The following is a 20,797-nucleotide window of genomic DNA, read 5'->3' as shown; positions in this document are numbered from 1 at the left end:
AAAACAGTTGCTTAAGGCTGACGGTGGGAGTAGGAATTAACTATAAATGGGCAAAAGGGCAAGGGGGAATAGAAATGTTCCAGAAGTGTAGTGTAGTGATGTTTGCACCCCTTGATAAATCTACCCTAAATTATTGAATTGTATACTTAAGATCAATGAATTTTATGATGACTAAATTATCTCTCCATAAAGGTACTTGTTTCTTTCCAAAAGCATGTGCTCCGCAGGGCCTGGCATTTCAGATGTGGGGGGCTGGGGAGGTTATGGCTGGGGAGCTCAGAGGCTGTGCAGGGCCAGCCTGCCAGTGCTTCTCAGGGTTTGCTTGCTATGGCTTCCTGTTTGGCTTTTCATGGTTAGCAAGCAGTGCCGGTGTTTGGGCTCCTCCCTGTCCCTCCTAAGTCTGACCTGTAGGAGGCCCCTATCCTGAGCTGGTGCTAAGACTGGAGTACAGTGAGGCCCTACCGCAGCCTGGTGGGCAGGAGAGTCTGGTCTTCCCCAGGCCCGGGATACCTACCGGGCTGCCCCTCTGCTAGCTGGTGCTCTCAGTGAGTCTGTTTCAGTGCCTGAGTCAAGCTCTCTCCATGGGCATGTCTCCTGGGGACCAGCCAATAGATCAACCTCTACAAAACTGCCTCTACTGCACTGCACCCCAGGACCATGCAGATGAACATAAGTCGACAGTGTTCATCTTCCTGATCAGAGTCTCAGGCCTATCTGACTTCATGCAGCCCAGATTCCCTGCCACGATGCCTCGCAAGTGAACCGGTCAGTCCTTGCCTTCCAGCAGGTTCTGGCCGGCTCTCTGCTCTGCTTCTGCAGCCCAGGCAGTTTCTCTTGTCCCTGTCGTGCCGGGGGCTCCCAGATCCCAGCCCCATGTGTGCTGTGGCAGTGGGCGGCTGGGCCTGGAGATTTCTCAAGCTGTTATCCAGCATCAGTGCTCTTCTCTGTCCTCTGACCACTTCCTCCTTAGGGAAAATGGGCAGAAAGCGCAGGGCCAGGGCGAGATGCCAGGAACGGAAACCCTCAGGCAGGGGAGGGACCCTCAGGATGGGGCCATGCTGGCGCTGAGACTGCGGTCACCAAGAGAAGGCCTGCTGAGTGACTGGGCCAGAATCTGGAGACCCTAGGGCTTTCAATGACTTTTGGGGAGAAGTTCATACAGAAGGAAAACAAGTCTCATCTTGAATGTGTGTGGTTCCCGGAGTCGGAAGTTGCCATCTCCTGCGGGGGCGGGCACTGACTTTGGGGCTGGGAGGCTGTTTCTTTCCCATGGCTAAGTGTTCTTCTGGAGCAGAAGGCTGGGCTTGAGGGAGCCTGTCAAGATTTTGCAGGATTGTAAATGGGCCTTCCCCGGGAACGGCCGCTCCCTGACAGCAGCTCAATGGGTAAGCATGGAACTGCCCCTAAAGGTCCCAGAAAGTCACATTTGAAACGAAATGCCACCATTCACATAGAGATGTGGTAGGTCCCCACACCATGATACCTCTTCCATGGATCCAGATGCCTTCCTTCCTATAGGTCAAGTTCAAGAAAGTTGCCAAGAAGGTGGACATGGACAAAAAGGCAATTTCCAGTAGATTTCCTGACCTGTTGCTTGACCTCTCCTTATGGGTTTGAGGTAATAAAGTATTTGCAAATGGGAGAAATTGAAGCAGACAGCATGTTCCCTGTGCCAACGGCAGTTAGGAGACCGAAGTAATCCAAGCCTTCTTCATGTGTTCTGGTTCCTACGCCTTCTTGTGGATAAGCAGGGGTGTAGACCATTTATATGTTGGATAAATTACAGGCACAGGCTTACTGTGGTTTGTGAGCTTAGTTTAAAACATTTTCCGTTTTTTTCCCTGAACCATCAGAGGTTTTGTTTTTGTTTTTGTTTTTTTAAACACACCCATATAGCTGGAGTATGGGATTTAATTAATAATTGATTTGTTCAGGATCTTAGCGTGAAGGCAGAAATGATTTCAGAACGAATGTGAACACGTCGATTCCAAACTTAGATAGGTACCCACTTGCTTTATTTTCACAATATTGCAGAGCAGTAGTATTACAGAATTTGTTTCTTTTTTGAAAGGTAATCCACTGGGATGTTTAAAGATTCTGAGGCCAGGCTGCCTCAGTTCTAATCTGGACTTGGGTACTGATTGCTGTGTGACTTTGGCTAGTTCTTCAGCCTCTCTGATGAAATGGGGGCAGAGAAAGTCCTAGCGCATAGTGGGGTTGGGAGGATTGAATTAGTTAGTCTGTAAAAAGTTCTTCCAATGGTCCTGGTATATGGTGAGCTTTATGCAAGTGGTTCTGTTATTATTCAGTCATACTTATGGGTGATTCTTCTATAGAGGACTTTTTATAAGGCCTGGAGGGCAGGGATGAAATAACACACAGCCCATGCCCTTGAGGTCCACATTGAATGGGAGAACTAGAGAAGCAAAACCATGTGCTACCCACAAAGCTGACGTGGGCACAGCAAAGAGGCCCTGCTAACCCCATCTTCCCAGTCGGTGGGTGGTAGGGAAAGCTTCCTGGAGATGGGATTTGGGCCAAGTATTGAAAGAGGGGTAAGAGTGTTCCAGAAGAGAGTTGGGAAAGCACAGCACACAGAAGTGGGGAGAGAGGGGTACAGAGGGTAGGAGGCTGGGGGGCTGGTGGCACTTGGTCCACAGCAGTGAGGTTCTCTGGAGATTCCGGGCAGAGCACCAGGAAATAGAGGCTGGAGGAGAAGGCCAGGGATGGGCACAGGGCTAAGCCTTGCCACACACCATCTTCATTCTTCACAGCATCGTGTGAGCGGGTGCTATGATTGTCCCATTCTACAGATGGAAAGTGATGCACAAGGAGTGTGGATGGTGGTGAGGTCTTTGCTGGGCAGGGATGGGGCAGCGAGGGATGCCAGCCTGGGAAGCTCAGACTTGCTTGTGAGGGCTTCCGTGCTGGCATTCGCTCAGATGAACAAGGAGGAGAAGCTCCAGGAAGTCAGGGCCGTGGAAGGAGAAGTGGGAAGGGTACAGCCACAGAGGCTGGCTGCAGCTGCAGCTGCGCTCCACGCCCCTGACTTTGAAAGGTCAGCGCGCTCTGGTCTAGGCACCCATTTACGAAAGTTCCAACCATTGTTGTTGTCGTTGGTTGGCTTGAGCCCACACACTAAACGCCTTCCCTGCTGGCCACGTTCACCGGAGCATGGAAGGTGGCGAGCGCAGGGATGGCAGACGCAGGTGCTGTGTCTCCCGGCCCCCACCCTGCATCCCCGACATCCTTGCTGGCCCTCTCATCCTCACCCCCTCTCCTGCCTCAGCTCTCCGGCTCAGTGCCCTTCCGTAGCCCCCAAGCCGAGGCAGGCATGAGGAGGGCTGGCCTGTGAGATGGACCCTGGTGGTTGTTCCTCATGTAATGTGAAGGACATTCCACCTGGATTTGGTGTCCGCTGGAGCCATGCCACTCGGCAGCTTGGTGACCTTGGGCCACTTGGCTTCTTTGGGAATTTTCACTCTTCACAAAATGGGTACAAATTTGCCTCTGTCCCTATCGCTCAGGGTCGCTCTGAGGATTCAAGGAGCTCTCAGTGGCTGTTGGGCTAATTCCTCATAATGACTCACCGTGTGCCCCTGCACCTCCACTTCTGAACACTTTATGGGATTTATTTCTAATCCTCATAAAACCCTGTAAGGCACAAATTAGTCTCCCCAGACTAAGAACAGGAATAAAACTGCCAACTATTAGATAAATAGCTAGTCCTCTGTACTATTTACGAACCTCTTGATTCCAGGTGACAGGAAAGCTAGCACAGATGCTATTACCCTGGAAGGGACTTGGCTGACTCATCTAACTAGGGATGCCATGGTGGGTGGGCCTCGAGGAAGCTCTATCTAGGAGACACGCTGTCATCATGATGGTGGCTTCCATTCCCAGCCTGTCTCTGGGCAGTGCTGCCTCAAGGCTTGGTCTGTCCTCAGGTCAGGCTGCCTCCCCTCGGGAAGAGAAAGGTGGTGGTAGGTGCATCCCTATTGGCCTAACGAAGGAGCTGTCTTCCTTCCTGACAGAAAACACAGTCACCCCTTAGGGCTAGGGGACCAGCCCGAACAAAGCACGGTGGCCAGAGGGAGCTGGGGTAGATTCCCCCCCAAACACATACCCTCAACCCTAGGGGTTCAGATGCTAGATCCTGGCCATATGCCCCCAGTGACCTCTCTCTGCCGTTATTCTTACAACTCAAGATGAGAGAACCCTGCACGGAACCGCTAAATATTAATGAAGCCCCTCCCGATCTCTCCAGTCTGTGTTCAGAGATTTTACAATCACAGACAAAAGCTGTGGCCTGTGGAGTGTGTACTCATGATCACAAAGCTGGCAGGGACTGCAGAGGAACAGCCTTAACAAAGAGGCCCCAGCAGAGCCTCTCGGGCTGTGTAAAGCATTTACGATGAAAGGCCACGGAGGCTGTGGACCGGGAGACGCCTTGGCAACTCCGTCACAAAGGAATAGCTTTCCTCTGCTGCTGCTTGGAATGCGCACACCAAGACATCACAGAGGGAAAGCAGCAGAAGTAACACACCGTGACTGCCGAGGGTCTGCCGGGCTCTGCGAAGGGCACCGGTGCTGGCTGGAGGCACAGAGAGCTCTGTCATGTCTGGCTCCCTACTCCAGGACTCCGAGAGGAGATTCCACAGTAATGATGACAGCAATCCCAGTAAGGTAATAGCACGTGAGACCCATTTCTCTCTCATGGCACACCAGACATGGTTCTAGGTTCTTGGCATGTGTGAAATGCCATTTATGAAAAAGTCATTTCAAGGAAGTCATGGGAGTGGGTGGCGCCCTTCGTCCATCTTGAGCGGGGAGTCCTACAACTTCCAAGCTGCTCCTGGCATGAGTAGTCCAGTGGCGCAGGAGGCCTGCAGAGCACGTCCCAAAGCCTTGAGCGAGATGTCGGGAAATTTGCCCCCTTGCCGGAACCATTGGCCTTTCTCAGTGGCAGCCATCCTGGGGGTGGAGGACTGTAATCGCTCTTCTCCCTATAGCTTATTGAGATTTAATTGACCATAACTGGTAATGACAGTGAGTTGCCACTGCAGTGTTCCTCCTTCAAGACGGCGCACTTGACGTTGTAGGGTGCAGGGTTAACAGTTCATGAGTGTGCTGCAGGGAATCTTGGCAAGGAGAGCTCAGAGCTGTTTGGCAAGGAGTTCGTGGTCCTCTGGGAACCCTTCTGGGCACTGCCGCTGTCACAACTGAGCTCTGTGGGCAGGAGGAAAGGAAGCACGTGGACATTTCTGCAAAAGCAATGATTTTCCAAAGACGGCGTGGAGCAAGAAGGGCCCGGGGGGGTGGCGATGGCTCCAAGAAGCAGGCCTGGGGGAATGTCGGCAGGATCTGAACCAGCGCGTTGTCCTCAGCCTTGTTCCCGAATGGCTTTCTGACTGACAGCCAACACTTGGCATCTCTGGCCATCCCAGTTCAAACCACAGCAAATCCCCTTGCAGCATGTGACCGACTGCTGTGTGCCCAGCGATGAGGGCGCCTGCTTATTCTATGGGAAACAAGATTAGACAGACCTCAAGGAGGCATTCTGATTCACAGTGGTTGTGCTGAGACGCAAAGATTGCCCTGCACCAAGGGAAAAGCTTGGCATCTGGGGGGCTTGGGTCGGATGTATTAAAGCCCCTTGGCATGAATGGTTGGTTAGCCGCACCTCTAGTATGATCACAGGGAGAGGCAGGCATTAGGACGGGCACGGATGATTGGGCGAGGATGCCTATGCCACAGGCACCGTGCTTCAGTATGAGGGTGCTTTGATCTCACATTTAGTTGTGGAGGCAAGATGTGGCTGGATCTGTGGATCTTTCTTACAGTTATGTTCTTTGTTTGGGGGGGGGGGTTCAGTTCCGCTTGTGCTGTTTTATTGTTGTTGTTTTTTCCTGTTCCTGAACACTTCAGAGGCACCAAATTTCCACATGGCCAGACTACCCCCTCCCACCTCCATTTTGACAGCTGACATCACTTATTCCAGATCATTCCAGGTATAAGTACATACTCCCCTGCTCCTCTGCCCAATTTCGGACCAGGATAATCCTTGGTCTTGGGCACCAGCCCCAGCTCCTGCCTCCAAGTGTCCAGCACTCAGGTTGGCCCCCTCTTCCCCCAACCCAGGCAAGGTTTAGCAGCTGTAAGAGGCCCAGATTTAGTACACACTTGGATGCAGTGGAATGCTGATCTCGCTTTTCAGTGCTTTCTGTTTAGGGAGCTGGTTTAAGCCCAGAGCAGCCATTGTGGATCTGGCTGGATCTACCCTCTTCCTGTCCTAGTTTTCTTATTCTCTGCTGTCTGGGGCTGGACCCAGCATCCTTGCTTCAGGGCCAGGGAGACAGGCCAACCTGGATCAGATCCCACGTCTCCTGCCTGGACTTCTCTGAGGCTTCATTTTCCCCATCGGGGAGTGTCCAGGACTGTGGATATCACGCACTTCTCATGGTGCTTTGCACAGGCTAGAGGCAAATATCACTCTTAATCATTTAAGTTTGGCAAAATATAGTTGCTCCCAGTGTGCTCAGGACCTAGAAATCCAGGTGGCCTGCTGCCTCCAGCATGTTGGGGCAGCTCCCACTGCTCAGGCTGTAGCCTCTTCCTCTTCCTCCTTATCCGCCGGCTGTGTGCTGGTGCTGATTCTTAGCTGACACCGCTCTCTCTGTGGCAATAGGAAGGCATGCTGGACCATCTCAGGAGGAAAGACTTTCTGATCGAAGTTTAATTTCTAACTCGTAGCCCTCCCCTCAGGGCAAAGACATGATGACAGGAGGTACCCAGGGGAAAACCTTGTTCTCCTGCAGCACGCCATGAAGCATTTCCCCCTGCACCACACACCAGGGTTGCAGGTCAGCGCTACTAGCCCTTCTGACCTTCATGATAACTCTGTGTGATAGATGCCAAGTGTGGGTCTCCCCATTTTACAGATGGGCAGATGAGGCCCAGGAAGCGAGAGACTCATCCAGGGTCACCCCTCTAATCAGAGTGGAACCTGCTTTGGTGCTGACCCAACCCCCTTGTCCACTGCCAATTCACTAGACCTAGACCCAACCGCCGTGTGTCACAGAGCAGACATGCCCCACGCACGTGGGAGGGAGACGCCCACGAGCGGTGGCCAGCCTGGAACCTTATCCTTGTCACACACGTGCCAGCCACGAGGCCCCGGGTGGAGCCAGAAAAGCAGCCCTGTTTTCCACAAATAGCCCTGCTTTCCAATCACACAGCTCTCTCATTTAGACCGAGTTTCCGGCCTCTTCTCTATCTTTTCGGGTTTGACTGGCTCCAGCAACACTCACTCCCCTTGTGTCAGAGACAAAACACAATCTTGTTCCAATCTAAGATATAGAGTAACTTTCTGGTCAGTGAAGCAAAAATGTGGAGTTTCTTTGTCAAAAATGTCTGCCAGTCTTGCTGGCTCAATGGGAAACACAATATTCTGTGAGCAAAGTAATCTGTCATGTCATGGGGGTGACTCATTGTATATGAATTCTCCTTGTTGAAGTATGAATTAGAGCTAAATTTAGTTTAGTGCAGTTTTTCTGTTTTGAAGGAAAACAGTGATGACAAAGCAGATCTTTTTTAGCTTTCTGAATGCCCTGGACCTGAGACCACGCATCTGTACAAATGATCGTCCCAAAGCTTTCATTTTGTGTTGCAGAGCTAAAGAACGAAGTCCATGAAAAGGGGAGAGGAAGGAGAAATCCTGGTTTCTGCAGCGTGTGAGATGCAGCTGGGGAGGACGATCCAAGCTCAGTGGCAACACTGAGCTTGGAAAACTGCATGATTTTAGCAAAAGAAACAAGTCACCGTGCATTTAACAAGAAGCCACAATTTGCGGGGGGTGGGAGGTTGGGGGTACCAGGTGGTGGGTATTAGAGAGGGCACGGATTGCATGGAGCACTGGGTGTGGTGCAAAAACGATGAATACTGTTACGCTGAAAATAAATTTAAAAAGTTAAATAAAAAACAAACAAAAACAAAGGGAATTGGGGGAAATGTTTGTAATAAATACGTCAGACTGATGGGAAAGGTGCATGCAAACCTGTAAGAAAAACTCAGAACCCTTGCAAATGACAACAGATGTCCATACGGCATTTGTAAAAGCAGAAACACGATTAGACACATGCTGGAAATGCTCCTTCTCACTGGCAGTCAGAGAAATGCAAGGAAAGGGAGATCACAGTTTTATTCATTAAGCGAGTGGTTTTTTTAAAGCTGCTAGACCTGGTGTTAAAAAGGCTGAAAACAGAAATACCCTCGTCCATTGACTGAGTGACTGTGATGTAGGACTAACTTGTTGGCGATCCTTTTGACGCAGGGAGTTAGATACCCTTTCGAATGGTCCTCCTCCATGAACTTGTAATCCCAGCTCTAAGACTTTAACCCAAAACACAAGTCTAAGAGTGGAAAACCATGATTCACAAATACATGTATGGCAATATCACTCATGCGTCAAATATTACTTAGATGTTGGGGAATGGCTGAGGAAGCCATGGCATAGCTTCTCATCAGAATAGTATGAGGATGTAACAACATGGAAAATAGAGATTAAGTAAAAAGAAGGGCATGAAATTATAAGTAGATTATGACAAAAAAATACAATGTATGAAAATCAGGGAGGAGTTGAAACAATGTCCACTTGATGTCCAAACTTAATGTCCAAAAACTTGGACATGGTTATGGCAGTGTAACTCATAATGGTCCAAGCTTGGAAGCAACCAACATCTTCTACAGTAGAGGAATGCATAATAAAGCTGTGGTACATCCAGACAGTGGAATATCATTCAGGGATAAAAAGAAATGAGCTCTTAAGCCATGAGAAGACTTGGAGGAAACTTAAATGCCTGTTAGTAAGTGAAAGAAGCCATTCTGAAAAGGCTACCTATTGTATAATCGCACCTGTGTAAGATTCCCGAGAAGGCAGAACTATGGAGACAGCAAATAGATCAGTGGTTGCCAGGGGGTGGGGGACAGGAGGGATGAATGGGTGGAGCCCAGAGGGTTTTGGGGCAGTTCAGCTCTTTGGTCTGATACATTATGTGTTTGTCTAAACCAATGGAACTCACCCAAAGGGAGCCCTAATGTAAATTATGGACTTTGGGTGCTAATGACATCTTGAAGTTGGTGCATCAGTTATAACAAATGTCCCACCATGGTGGGAAGTTGTACACGTCGAGGGGAGAGTGGGCGGGCATATGAAAAATCTCTACCTTTTGCTCCATTTTGCTGTGAACCTAAACTTCTCTTAAAAAAAAAAAAAAAAAGAAGTCCATTAAAAAAAATAATAAACAAGAAAGAGGAAAAAGACTGGAAATATTTTAAAAGGCTGTGTTTTGGTTAGGATAGATTTATTTATTTTCCTTTTTCTTCCTGCCTGTAATTACCATTTGAAAACATGAATGTGTGTTAATTTATAATGGAAAGAAAAAAATAAACACTTGAAGAGTTTAAAGCTATGAGATGAAGCTATGCTTGCAGTTGTGTGTTGAAGCAATTCTGAGAGTTTTGGATCCCTTGTTTCTTCTTAGTGGTCAGCGTTTTGTAAACGCACATTCCTTTGGCCGGTTTGTGAGTTTACACAATTGACCCTGTACTCTAAACCTATGGCCATTTGGAGTTTCAGTTCCCAGTAAAAATAAGCCGTCTTTGGGGAGTCTCAGCATGATCCGTATCCTTGGAATTTTTCCCACGATGCGTGAGTCATTCTTTGTTCATTTTAAAAACCCTAGGAGTCTGTTAAAATAGCGTACATTCTCTTACATGTATGCAGATATTTATTTGTGTTTAATTTACTGTTTTGCAATGGTTATGTTTTTCAATGATTATACAAACACACGGTTTAATAGTTAAAATTAAAAAGTTCAATAATTGGGGCACCTGGGTGGCCCAGTGGATTAAGTGTCTGCCTTAGGCTCAGGTCATGATCCTGGGGTCCTGGGATTGAGTCTCACGTTGGGCTCTCTGTTCAGCAGAAAGCCTGCTTCCCCCTCTCCTACTCCCCCTGCTTGTGCTCTTCCTCTGTCAAATAAATAAAATCACTTTTTAAAAAAAGTTAAATAATTGACTAAAAATATATATGGTGATAATTCTTCCTGCCTGGTCTCCCATTGGCTAGTTTCTCAGCATCCCCATTCTAAGGAACAACTATTTTATTTTGTTTTTTAAATTGTATTTATTTATTTCTTTATTATTTGAGAAATAGAGAGTGTGTACATAGGTGAATGGGGAGAGGGAAGGAGGGAGTGGGAAAGGGGGAGGCAGAGAATCCCTAGCAGACATTGTGCTGAGCGTACAGCCGGATGTGGGACTCTATTTCACAACCCTGAGATCATGACCTGAGCTGAAACCAACACTTGGATGCTTAACTCACTGAGCCACCCAGGCACCCCGGGAACCACTATTTTTAAAATTTCTTGTGACTGCTTCCAGAATTTCTCTATGCATATACATGCAAACAGTAATATGTATTTCTATTTTCCCCTATTTTCATACAAAAAGGGGGCACATTTTGTACATTGTCCAACACCCAGCTTTTCTACTTAGCAATGTATCTTTCCTCATCAGCACATAAATAGCTTCTTACTCCTCTTTGCAGCTACAGAGAACCCCGCATATGTATTTGTGGACTCACCACCATTTCCTTAGCCAGTCCCCTGCTGATGGACAGTTGGATTCTTTCTGATCCATTGCTATCAACAACAGCACCGTAAGGACGAATCTCACACGCACATTTCATACACGTGCAGGGATATCTACAGAGTAAACTCCCAGAAGTGAAATTGCTGGGTCAGAGTATAAGCGTCTGTAGTTCTGATTGCCAAGTTCTTTTGATTGCCAAGTTCCTCTCCTTTGGGAAGGGTTTTCGCTTGTACCAGCCATACTTCTGCATGTCCGATTCTCTAAGTCCTTGGCAAAAGAGTGCTTTGCTTCCAGTGTGACTGTTGTCACTCCATATGAGGAGAATGGAAGTGCAGTATGTTTTAATTTGGCTTCCTTTCGTGAGGGAGCTCTGATGTGTTTTCAGTGGTAAGAGCCTTTCCTCTCGTGTGGTAACTGTTACTGCCTTCCTGCATTTTGATTATTAAGCAGTTGATTATAGTTTTATGGATTTCTAGAAATTCTTTATGTATTAGGGAGAGATCCTCTCTTGGTAACCACACCTACCCGGCTGGAGCGTGTGTCTCAGGACAAGAGGTTCTAGAAGGGGTCTTTGCTGGAGTCACTCCGATGCATTTGAGATAAGAGTGTTAGCCATTCAAGGAAGCACGTGGACTCTATCCCACATGTGGCATCAAGGTTTGCCATCAAGCTGGTCTTTGTAACTTTTGTCACTTTAGCACCTGCGTGTCCTTGTTTTTTTTACCCCCAGTATAAGGCTTATCAGTACCATCATTCTGGGTAACACATAGAAAGAACCTGATAGCACAGTGATTACACAGAGCCAGATAACTGAAAACAGCCCTCTTCAGGGTGAAGCCACTTGCCCTCTCAAGATAAAGGTACAGTGGGAGAAAAAAGCGTGACCAATCTCGGGGGACCCTGGAGATTTCTGGGTACAGGTCCCAAGGTCCTTTCTCCCTTGCACAGGAGGAGCTCTGTGGATTGTGCACCACAAAAATACGTGCAAAGAATCTTGGTTTTAGGGTAGTTCAAGTAGAAGTTTCTGATAGTATCTTAATACCCTACTGGTGATGTGGCCAAGCCAGACTGTGTAACTGATGCACCTAGTAAGAACCGTCCATCTCTCCATCTGTAAGGGCAGACAAGCTGGCCCCAGATCTCCCCAGGGATCTTTGAACATTAAACAGCACATCATAAATCACTAACTAGCTCATCTCGCCATCCTTATCTTAGCCACAGGTCAGAACTAGACCTCCCGACATCCCTGGGGATCTCCCTAGAGTCCCAGTCCAGCTGTAAGAAAACTTCACCTTATGTAGGTACTCAGGAAGCACACAGAAACTATTGCTTCCTTTCCCTTTCCCTGGAACAAATCTGCTTTTGCCTTCACCAGGACTCTTTTCTTGTATAGCTCCGGGGAGACTGTGACCAGTGTGACCAGCTTGGCCCCCCTGCAACCCAAGAAGGGCAAGAGGCGGAAGGAGAAGGCTGACGTTCCTCCTGCAGTCCCTGCCAAAGGTAGGAGGCTAGCCCATGGTTACCCATGTGGGAACCAGCACAACTGATCTAGAAGTGGGTCTGGGGTTTGCAGTGGGATTGGGAAAGGGTGAGTAGACAGATGGAGGACATCTGGTGACGACAGGTCTGCAGAACCCCATCTTCATTTTGATAATCACTGAGGCCTGTCACTGGGGAGGGGCTGGTGCTGGTGCACTGGCCCAGCATGATGTTAGTGGGGAGTTGGGAGAGGGGATGTCAACAGGCACAGATTGATTCCACAATGCATTTCACCTTCAGCTATTAACATGCTCACACATAGTGGGGTGGGACAAAGGGATATCAACATCTTCTTGGTTTATTCAAGGGAATGGAGCCTCTGATTTTTCTAAGGATGTAAGTCAGGTATGTAGTTTATTTTGGATTTGTTCTGGGGATAAAATCAAGGTTGGTCTTTGATTCCAACTGTAATGTAGAGCAGCAACATAGGTGAGGTTCCAATGTAGTTGGAAGTACTAGGTCTGTCCCCTACAGATCCTTGGGGTCCTGTGCTGAAAGCCACTGGTGCTCAGGCCAAACGCATGTTGGGTGGATAGAGGGACTGGAAGGCCTGGGCATTCTGGGAGGCATGACGAATATAGATCTGGGGAGGGAAGGGGGCAGAGAACCCTGCTGTAATGTCTCATTCAATCGGAGTGGTTAGTACCCTACCTTACAAAAGATGAAAGTGAGCCTCAGAGAGCTAAGTGGTAGAACCTGGCTTGGAGATGAGGTCTGCCTGAATTTCAAGGTCAAGTTCAAATTCCAAAACATTGAAGTACTCATTACATGATATTGGGGGGAAGAGCCTTAGTTTTCTCCTCTGTTACATGGGGACAATAAAGACCCACCTCCCTGATGACTTCTGAGGGTTGTTTTCAAGGTCACAGCTTTAATTGGAAGTGTGTAGTTTGGATGAAGCCCCAGGGAAGTTTCTGGCCTCAGGCTTAACCAAACATACCTGGTTCTCACCTGCACGCCTCACCTCTTGGTAGCTGGCAGTGTTTTATGTAAACTTGTTTCATTGATCTTGCTGCTGGGAGAGGATGACTTGTCCAAAGATTCGGGGAGGGTTGCTCTCCATGGAGGAGCATCCAGTGGTACCTAGATCAGAAACCAAACTTCTTCCTTGGGGGCAGGAAAGGGACTGTGAGTCTCCACAGAGTATGTCTGGGATGCTCATGTTATGTGGGCATTGGGAATCCTGGAGGAAATCCAAGCTAAACCCTTGACATGCTTCCACAGCTCCCATAGCTGCCACATTCCATAAACCGAAGCTGCTGAAACCACAGAGGAAAGTCGCCCTGGTGAGTAACCATAGTCGGTGTTGTTATTGTCCCCTTAAGCCTTAAATCCACTTGAGGTCCAAGTAGTACCTTGACTGACTCAAAATATGCTGAAACTTCTCGGTGCTTTGGTCCCCAAGCAAAGACGTTCTCTCTTCTTGGGTCAGCTTTTGAGCTGTCTTTTCTCCACATCTTGTTCCCAGAGTGGCTTTTTAAAAGTCCAAGGAGAACCATGTTCTATTATAAATGTTATTTTTCAAAAAGAAGGAGGGGGAAAAAAACCACACTCTGGAAGATATAAATAGGATATGAACCTGCTTATACAAATTTCACTGATAACTACTCTAAAGAGACTGCTGAAGAATCTTCCAGAAAATATGCTGTAGCAATTTATTTTGAAATAACTATAGACTTACAGAAGAGTTGTAAAGACACAGCAAGTTCCTGTCTGCCTTTCACCCAGCGTCTCCTAGGGTCAGCCTCTCACATAGTGTCTTTGTCAAAAGTGAGGTTACCATTAGCACATTGCCGCAAGCCACGCTCCAGACTCTGGCCAGATTTCAGCAGTTTTTCCACTCATGTTCTTCTCTTGTTCCAGGATCCAGTCCAAGCTGTCACATAGCTCTTAGTTTTCTTCCGTCCTCCAGTCTGTGACATTCCCTTGCCTTTCTTTTTCTTTTGTGGCCTTGACACTTCTGAAGAGAAGCAGCCAGTTATTATTATTTTTTTATAGTGTCCCTTAATTTGGCTTTCTCTGAGGTTTTCTAATGAGTAGAGATGAGGTCCCAGATTTGAGAAGAATACAGAGGTGACACTTTCTCCTCATGGCCTGTTTTTGGGGATGTATGATGTCAATATGTCTTATTAATGGTGACGTTAATCACAGTCACTTGGTTAGGCTGGTGTTGACTAGACTTCCTCCATACAGAATTCCTGTTTTTCCTTTTCTATACCTGTTAGGCGGAAGCCAGTCACTAGGAGCACCTGGGTGGCTCTGTTGGTTAAGTGTCTGCCTTCATTGAGCTCAGGGCCTGATCCCAGCGTCCTTGGATCGAGTCCTGCATCGGGCTCCTTGCTCAGTGGCGAGCCTCCTTCTTCTGCCTGCTGCTCCCTCTTCTCCTGCTCAATCTGTCTCTCTCTCTCTGACAAACAAATTTAAAAAAAAAAAAAAAAAAAGAAGGCCATCACTAAGTCCAGTTCACACCCTGAGGGAGCGGAGAAGCTCCCTATCCTGAAGGAGTATTAAACAATGTGTGGACATCTGTTAACCACCGCAGTAATGAATAAATATTTTGGGGGAGATATGTCAAGTCTAAGCAAATATCTTATTTTTCCATGAACTTTTTAGCATTCATCAATGGATTTTGCCCGTAGCAGTTATTACTATGGTGTACTAATGGGTATTTTCCTTAATCCTTCTGTATTTACTACTTGAAATTCTTCTGTAAGGAAGCGCAGGACACCTTCCCTCATTTATTTACACTAACTTGTATTGGTATGGGTGCATAGATATGAAAAATTTTAAGGCTCTAATTGTTATTTATTTTGTCGCTAACATTGCTTAGCGGCTGTGTATTTGTTTGTGAGAGAAAGAGGCAGGGAGAGACGGACGGGCAGAGAGGGAGGGAGGGAGAGAGAGAGACCGAGAGGGAGAGATATTGGAAGCCCTATTCTAAAATGTGGATGTACTGGGAAGGGCCGTGATAACCTTGAAGGAAAAGAACAAAGTGGAGAATTTATATGCCAGTTCTCAAGATTCACCTTAAAGCCACAATAATTGATAAACTGTGGTATTAGCACAGAGATTGATAAGTAGAGCAAAAGAATAGAATAAAGAGCCCCGAAGAGATCTACATATGTATTGTCACTTGATTTATGACAGAAGTGATATGACAAGGCAGGGGAGGAATTACTTATCAATATAGGGTGGCGGGTCTGTTGGATATCCATATGAAAAACAAGGATCCATTACTCCTGCTTTATGCCATTGACAAAAATTAGAGAGGGATCATAGACTTAAATAGGAAAGATAAGTAAATATAAATCTTCCTAAAGATTGTGTATCTCCCCAACCTCAGCATAGGCGAAGACTTTTTAAAAACAAGACTCGCTAAGTACCAAGCAGAAAGGAAAAGATTTAAAAATTTGGGTTACCTTAAAATTTAGAATGTTGGTTGTTGGGGTGCCCGGGTGGCTGGGTCGGGTGAGTATCCAACTCTTGATTCCTGCTCTGGCTGTGGTCTCAGGGTCATGGGATGGAGCCCCCTTTGGACTCCGTACTCAGTGAGGAGTTGCCTTGAGATTTTCTCTCTTCCTCTGCCTCTGCCCCTTGCCCTGTTCTCTCTCTCCTTCTCTAAAAATAAAAATCAATAAATAAATCAATGTTAAAATTTAGAATGTCGATTGTGATTGAAAGGCACCAAGAAAAAAATGCAAATGAAAACCACAGGTTGGAAGAACATGATGGCGTGCATGCGTCTAACAAAGGATTCTTACCTAGAATGTCTGAGCACCCACATATCAATAGGAAATAAAAGGGCAACTCTACGAAAAAACTAAATAAATAAGCAGAAGTCTTCAACATGCACTTCACAGAACGAGATACACCAAGAGTAAGCACATGAAAAATATCTAACCTCATTGGCATCATGGCAATGCAAGTTAAAAAGCATAAAATTTACAGGTAGGAAGATGGCTAAAATGAAATGCGTGTTTCTTTTCTTTTTCTTTCTTTCCTTGGGCATGTATCCAGTTTTATCTGTTTGTCAGATTCTCTTTATGTTACTTTATGTTTCATATTTCAATAATTATTCCTTGCCAATTTTGTTAAACTTCATCCCTACGTCCTAAACAGTTTGAACTAAATATTTACTAGTTTTATTATTATTCTTTCTTGATCTAATGTCTTCCCCCCCAAATATCTTTATTGGCCTTTATATTTGAGCAATTTGCTTGGGAATGGAATTCTGGTTTTATAAACTTCTTCCAGTGTGTTCTGGGAAATATGCTGAGCCCCTCATGTGCATTTCCATTTACTTCCCATATTGCTCAGTGGAAATGCCAGATTCCATACTGTGGCCTATAATGCCCTATATCCATACAGGCCACATACGTCATTAATTTTTTAGTAGCCCCATTAAAGAAGTAAAAAGAAACAGGTGAAACCAATTTTAACAGTATGGTTTATTTAACCCAAATAGCAAACAGATTATCATTTAAACATATAATCTATGCAAAAATTATTAATGAGATATTTTACTTTTTTTTTTTTTGTTCTCCAAAGCCTTCAAAATCCAGTGTATATTTTACCCCTACTGCACATCTTGTTTCAGAGTCATGTTTTCAGGGCTTAAAAGCCACAATTGACTAGTAGCTACCACATTGGAAAGCTCAGCTGTATATGGTCCAGCTCTCATTACCTCTTTCACATCATTTTTGCCACTGTCTCCCTTCTTAGTTCCCCTCTGGCCACCCTGGCCTCCTTGCTGGTCCTTAAACATACCAAGCATGTTCTGGAAGGGCCTTTGCACCAGGTGTTCACTCTGCCTGGACCATTATCCCTAGGTTGTGCTTGCGGTTTGTCGCTCATGCCGTAGGTCTCTACGCAGACGTCACCTTGATGGAGAAACTTTCCTGAAATCCTACATAGAACACTGCTCACCCTCTAATGCAGTCCCCATGACGGGCACCCGACATATTCTATATTTATCTGTTAACTGCCTGTTAACTTGCATCACCGCGATGTCCTCCGTGCCCAGAGCAGGGTCCAGCATGAGGGAGACCTGTTAATGACGGCACACCTGCTCCAAGGAGTAGTTTCTGTCATTCTGCTTTTACAGCTGGGCAGAGGGAGATGCACATTCAGTGAGGGGCACTTCCCCAACTGTGCATCCCTGCACATCTGTGTGAGTAAGTGTCTGTCTTTTTCAGATCTTTCCTTCTTGTTCTTATATTTATCAGCAAACTCAGGAAAGGATCTGCCTTGTAAATTTTCCCACCGTACTTTGTCTCCAAGTTGCTCAGGAGCTGTTGCTTCTAATCCAAAATTTTAGATCCACTCTGTGGATCTGAGAGAGAGAGAGAGAGCCAAAAAGTGCTTTTGGCATGTTGTTGTGGTTAATCCTCACAATAAGGTCCCCTCTCTTGATCTCCGGTTTTGCATATGAGGACACACTCTCTGTTTAAGAAAAGCGAGTTCCTACAACTCACAGGAGTAGCAATCCACTTCCCATGACGACGGTGCTGCTGCCCCAGTGGATGGCCCCTTGGCAGTGTCGCCGATCCCAAATGGACAATTTCTCTAGTCCACAGCCTGAGCAGGGGACATCTCTCATTTATCCATTAAACAAAAATCAGTTGTGCACTTTTCAGGGACAGAATGCTTCATTAAGCACTTTGGGACCACCAGTAAACAGATTGGAGTCAACAGCGTTTTCAAACACAACTCCGGTCTTAGTCACAAGTCTGAGTTGCTGAGTTTTGTTTGCAGGTGCGTTCGAGCTGGGGTGCTCCTCTCGGGGCTGATGCAACCTCGGTCATTCTTCGTCGTCATGGAAAGCAAGTTGGGGCAGTTATATGCGTTTCAGAGGGGATCGTTGTTTTATGGAAGTATCTCCCATAAGAACTGCTAGTTGCCAAATTATATGTGGATCATTTATGAGGTGAAAAGACCTAAAATTTTCTATATCAGAATTTTCCAAAAATGAGACCATTTGGAAACCAGTTTCTACCCATAATAATAGACAATAAAGAAAAGAGCTGACTTTGAATGGGACTCTGTCTAACCAGCAGTTTAGAGTCAAAAATACCAGGCCTAGCATCTGCAGGTTTTAGTTAATATTAAGATTTATTTTCCCAGGCAGGGGACAACACTGACCTTCGTCTCAATCGGGTCGATATTAAGCTCTCAGATCAATAAGTCTTGATGGGAGCTGAAACAAAAGTTGATAGATACTTGTTGACTCACAGAGGCCTTGGTGTGTGTTTTAGGAAATAACTAACTTGGAGACATTTCTTTTTCGGGGCTTGGTACTAGTTGGGGCATTTTTTTTCTGTCGCTGTTCCCTTTTGCCACCATCTGTGTAAAACAGTGCTTCCTGGAGTGGTCGTGAGCTGCAGAGCCTCCCAGCCCTGTTTCTAGAGGGACGTTAGCACACACTCGCCCTGAGAAGCCACGCTGCCCGCTGCCTCCAGCGACTCCTGGACAACAAGGGAGAATCTGTATTTACTGAGCACCTACTATGTGCCGGCTACTCTGTGAGGAGCTCACAGTCTCCTTCTCACTCATGTTAAGTGCCCACGTGAGCTCCTGGTGGGAACCTCTGGACACTGGTGGACAAAAATGACCGATGCCTTTCCTTGTGTTTTCTCCCTCAAAGCATGAAAGCAGGAGTCTTTTTGTATGTTTTCAAGACAACGTGACATTTTGTAGAAAATACGGATGCCGGACCCTAATAGTGGTTGGAAAGTCTAAAAGGTAGGATTCAAGAAGAGATGAGGAAGGTACTTTAGGCATTTTATAATCAGGATACCAAAACTAATGCTCTTTTTCTTATAATAAAGCAAACCCAGAAGCCAGCTTTCGAGGTGACCTCATCTGAGAGGGAGGCTGTGCACGATCACACAGCGTCTCTCTGACCATGGGATCGGTTGTTTTCTAACACTAAACACTGACCGTGAGGCATTGTTCTTACATCAGAGGTTCTTCGTCCTTTTGGGGACAAGGGAGTACTTTCACAACCCTCCAAAAGTGTAGCTCTCCTTTCAGCTAGGGGAGAGGGATTGGCACTAGCTCAAGACCCCCTGAAGCCTTCTGGGGACCCCTGCCTCCAGAGCCCGCCAGTACTCACTGAGCGAATGCAGATGCTTCCAGGAAAAGCTGTCCCGGCTCCCTGGTTTCTGAAGAGACAGAGGAAGCCAGAAGTGCTCTTGACTGATTTTTATTGTGCTGGGTCAGTTATAACTTGGAGGCCGAGAGGAGGAGGAGGAAACCATTTCGGTGATGTGGAGGCAAGAGCTCAGTGCTTCACGGATAGCCACAGAAGGACTGATCTGAGGGGAGAGCAATCAGCACCCCAGAACAAACCACAAGAGAAGAGAAAGAGGTCCTTTGGGCTCAGCGGACCTTCACACACTCCAACCTCTTAGCCTGCGCCCTCCTCGCTGAGGTTGGCTCCGTGCCTCACCCCTGCGCCTCTGTAATGAAGGCACTGGGATAGCACTCGGGAGCTGGAAGGCTCAGGCCACCTCTCTTCTCTGAGGAAGAAATGACCCATTGTGAGCAGAAGACTGAAGCCACAGAGAAATCAGGCACATCACGGCTTCCTTCTCACACGTTCCCCTGCGGGTCTCCTGTATCCTGCCTGTCTCACTCAGATCCATCCTCCACGCTGCTGCCCAGAGATCCTTCTCGACCACAGCTCCAACCATGTCATCACCCTGTTGAAAATGCTCTTGGGGCTCCCTCCTTGCTTCCAGGATGAAACGTGGCTTCCTGTGTGGGCTGTCTCCCGTTGGCCCCAGGACCCCTGGGGCCCCGCCAGTCCTGTCCTGCACCACTCACCTCCAGACTCACTTCTTGTGGAGCCCTTCTTCCCTCAGAGTCCCACTTACCCCTGACCCGGAGAACATCAGTGATGCCCCTGCATGTCAGGGAGCTCCCCATCACCTACCCTCGTGGCACTTTTCAATGAAACTCTCATTTCGGACCCTTCGAGGCATTAGTGTCCTTGTCCCTGGAGGTAAACATGGGTTGTCTGCCACCAGCCCAGCTGACTGCTTTGCTTCCTGGTGGTGACACTGCCCCAGGTGGTTAGGCTGCATCTCTTCCTCCACCTCTCCGGGATATTAGCTGTCTCTGGGCTGCTCTTTTTCTTGAACAGATGACCCAGGAGAGTGAACACCTGCACGGGTGCAGCCGCTACGTGGCAGCCTGCCCCTTCCCTCACTTGGGTCTTGAAGGCAGTGCCTGACTAGTCCTTCTGACTGTTTACGGTACAGTCCCTTGGAGGCTCCCCCTGCTCCCCCAAATTAACTACAGCGCACACTGGTGACTCACCCCCAGCCCTGCTCCACCTGGATATGCCTGCGCCCAGGAATGGCTGTCCCGTCCAGAATCTGGGTGCCTTTGCCCCCTCCCCATCCCCACCACGTGCGGTGGTGAGAACTACTTCTCAGTATGCCCAGGCTTCTCCCTGTCCCCCTACTCACTGCCGTAACTGGCTCACATGCCCACTGCCTCCCCATCCATCTGACCTCAGGGCCTCTCCGTGAGACCCCCACAGCACCTGACCTGTATTTTAGCACTTCCCACACCACTCTGAAGCTTCCCGATTTCACTT

General features: G+C 47.3%; 1 protein-coding gene across 4 annotated transcripts in view; it reads left to right on the top strand.

Moving 5' to 3' along the window:
• VSTM4 (V-set and transmembrane domain containing 4) overlaps positions 1–20,797 on the top strand; it is a 98,929-nt gene that overhangs the window by 55,861 nt on the left and 22,271 nt on the right. Inside the window, exons 6-9 of one of the 4 annotated variants that reach the window (XR_014307511.1) lie at positions 12,047–12,153; positions 13,417–13,478; positions 14,056–14,239; positions 15,749–15,851. Coding sequence is in view for 2 of the 4 variants with exons in the window: in XM_082718828.1 (XP_082574954.1) it covers positions 10,610–10,720; positions 12,047–12,153; positions 13,417–13,478 (280 nt within the window). In the remaining 2 variants the exon portion in view is untranslated. Of the gene's footprint in view, positions 1–10,609; positions 10,721–12,046; positions 12,154–13,416; positions 13,479–14,055; positions 14,240–15,741; positions 15,852–20,797 lie in introns of those variants that run through there. The other 3 variants (XR_014307512.1, XM_082718828.1, XM_082718829.1) reach the window with 3 other exon arrangements.

The sequence above is a fragment of the Mustela nivalis genome (assembly GCF_964662115.1).
Source record: "Mustela nivalis genome assembly, chromosome: 2".
Lineage (NCBI taxonomy): Eukaryota > Metazoa > Chordata > Mammalia > Carnivora > Mustelidae > Mustela > Mustela nivalis.
The sequence above is the reverse complement of the archived record's forward strand: the minus strand, read 5'-3'. Positions and strand labels throughout refer to the sequence as shown.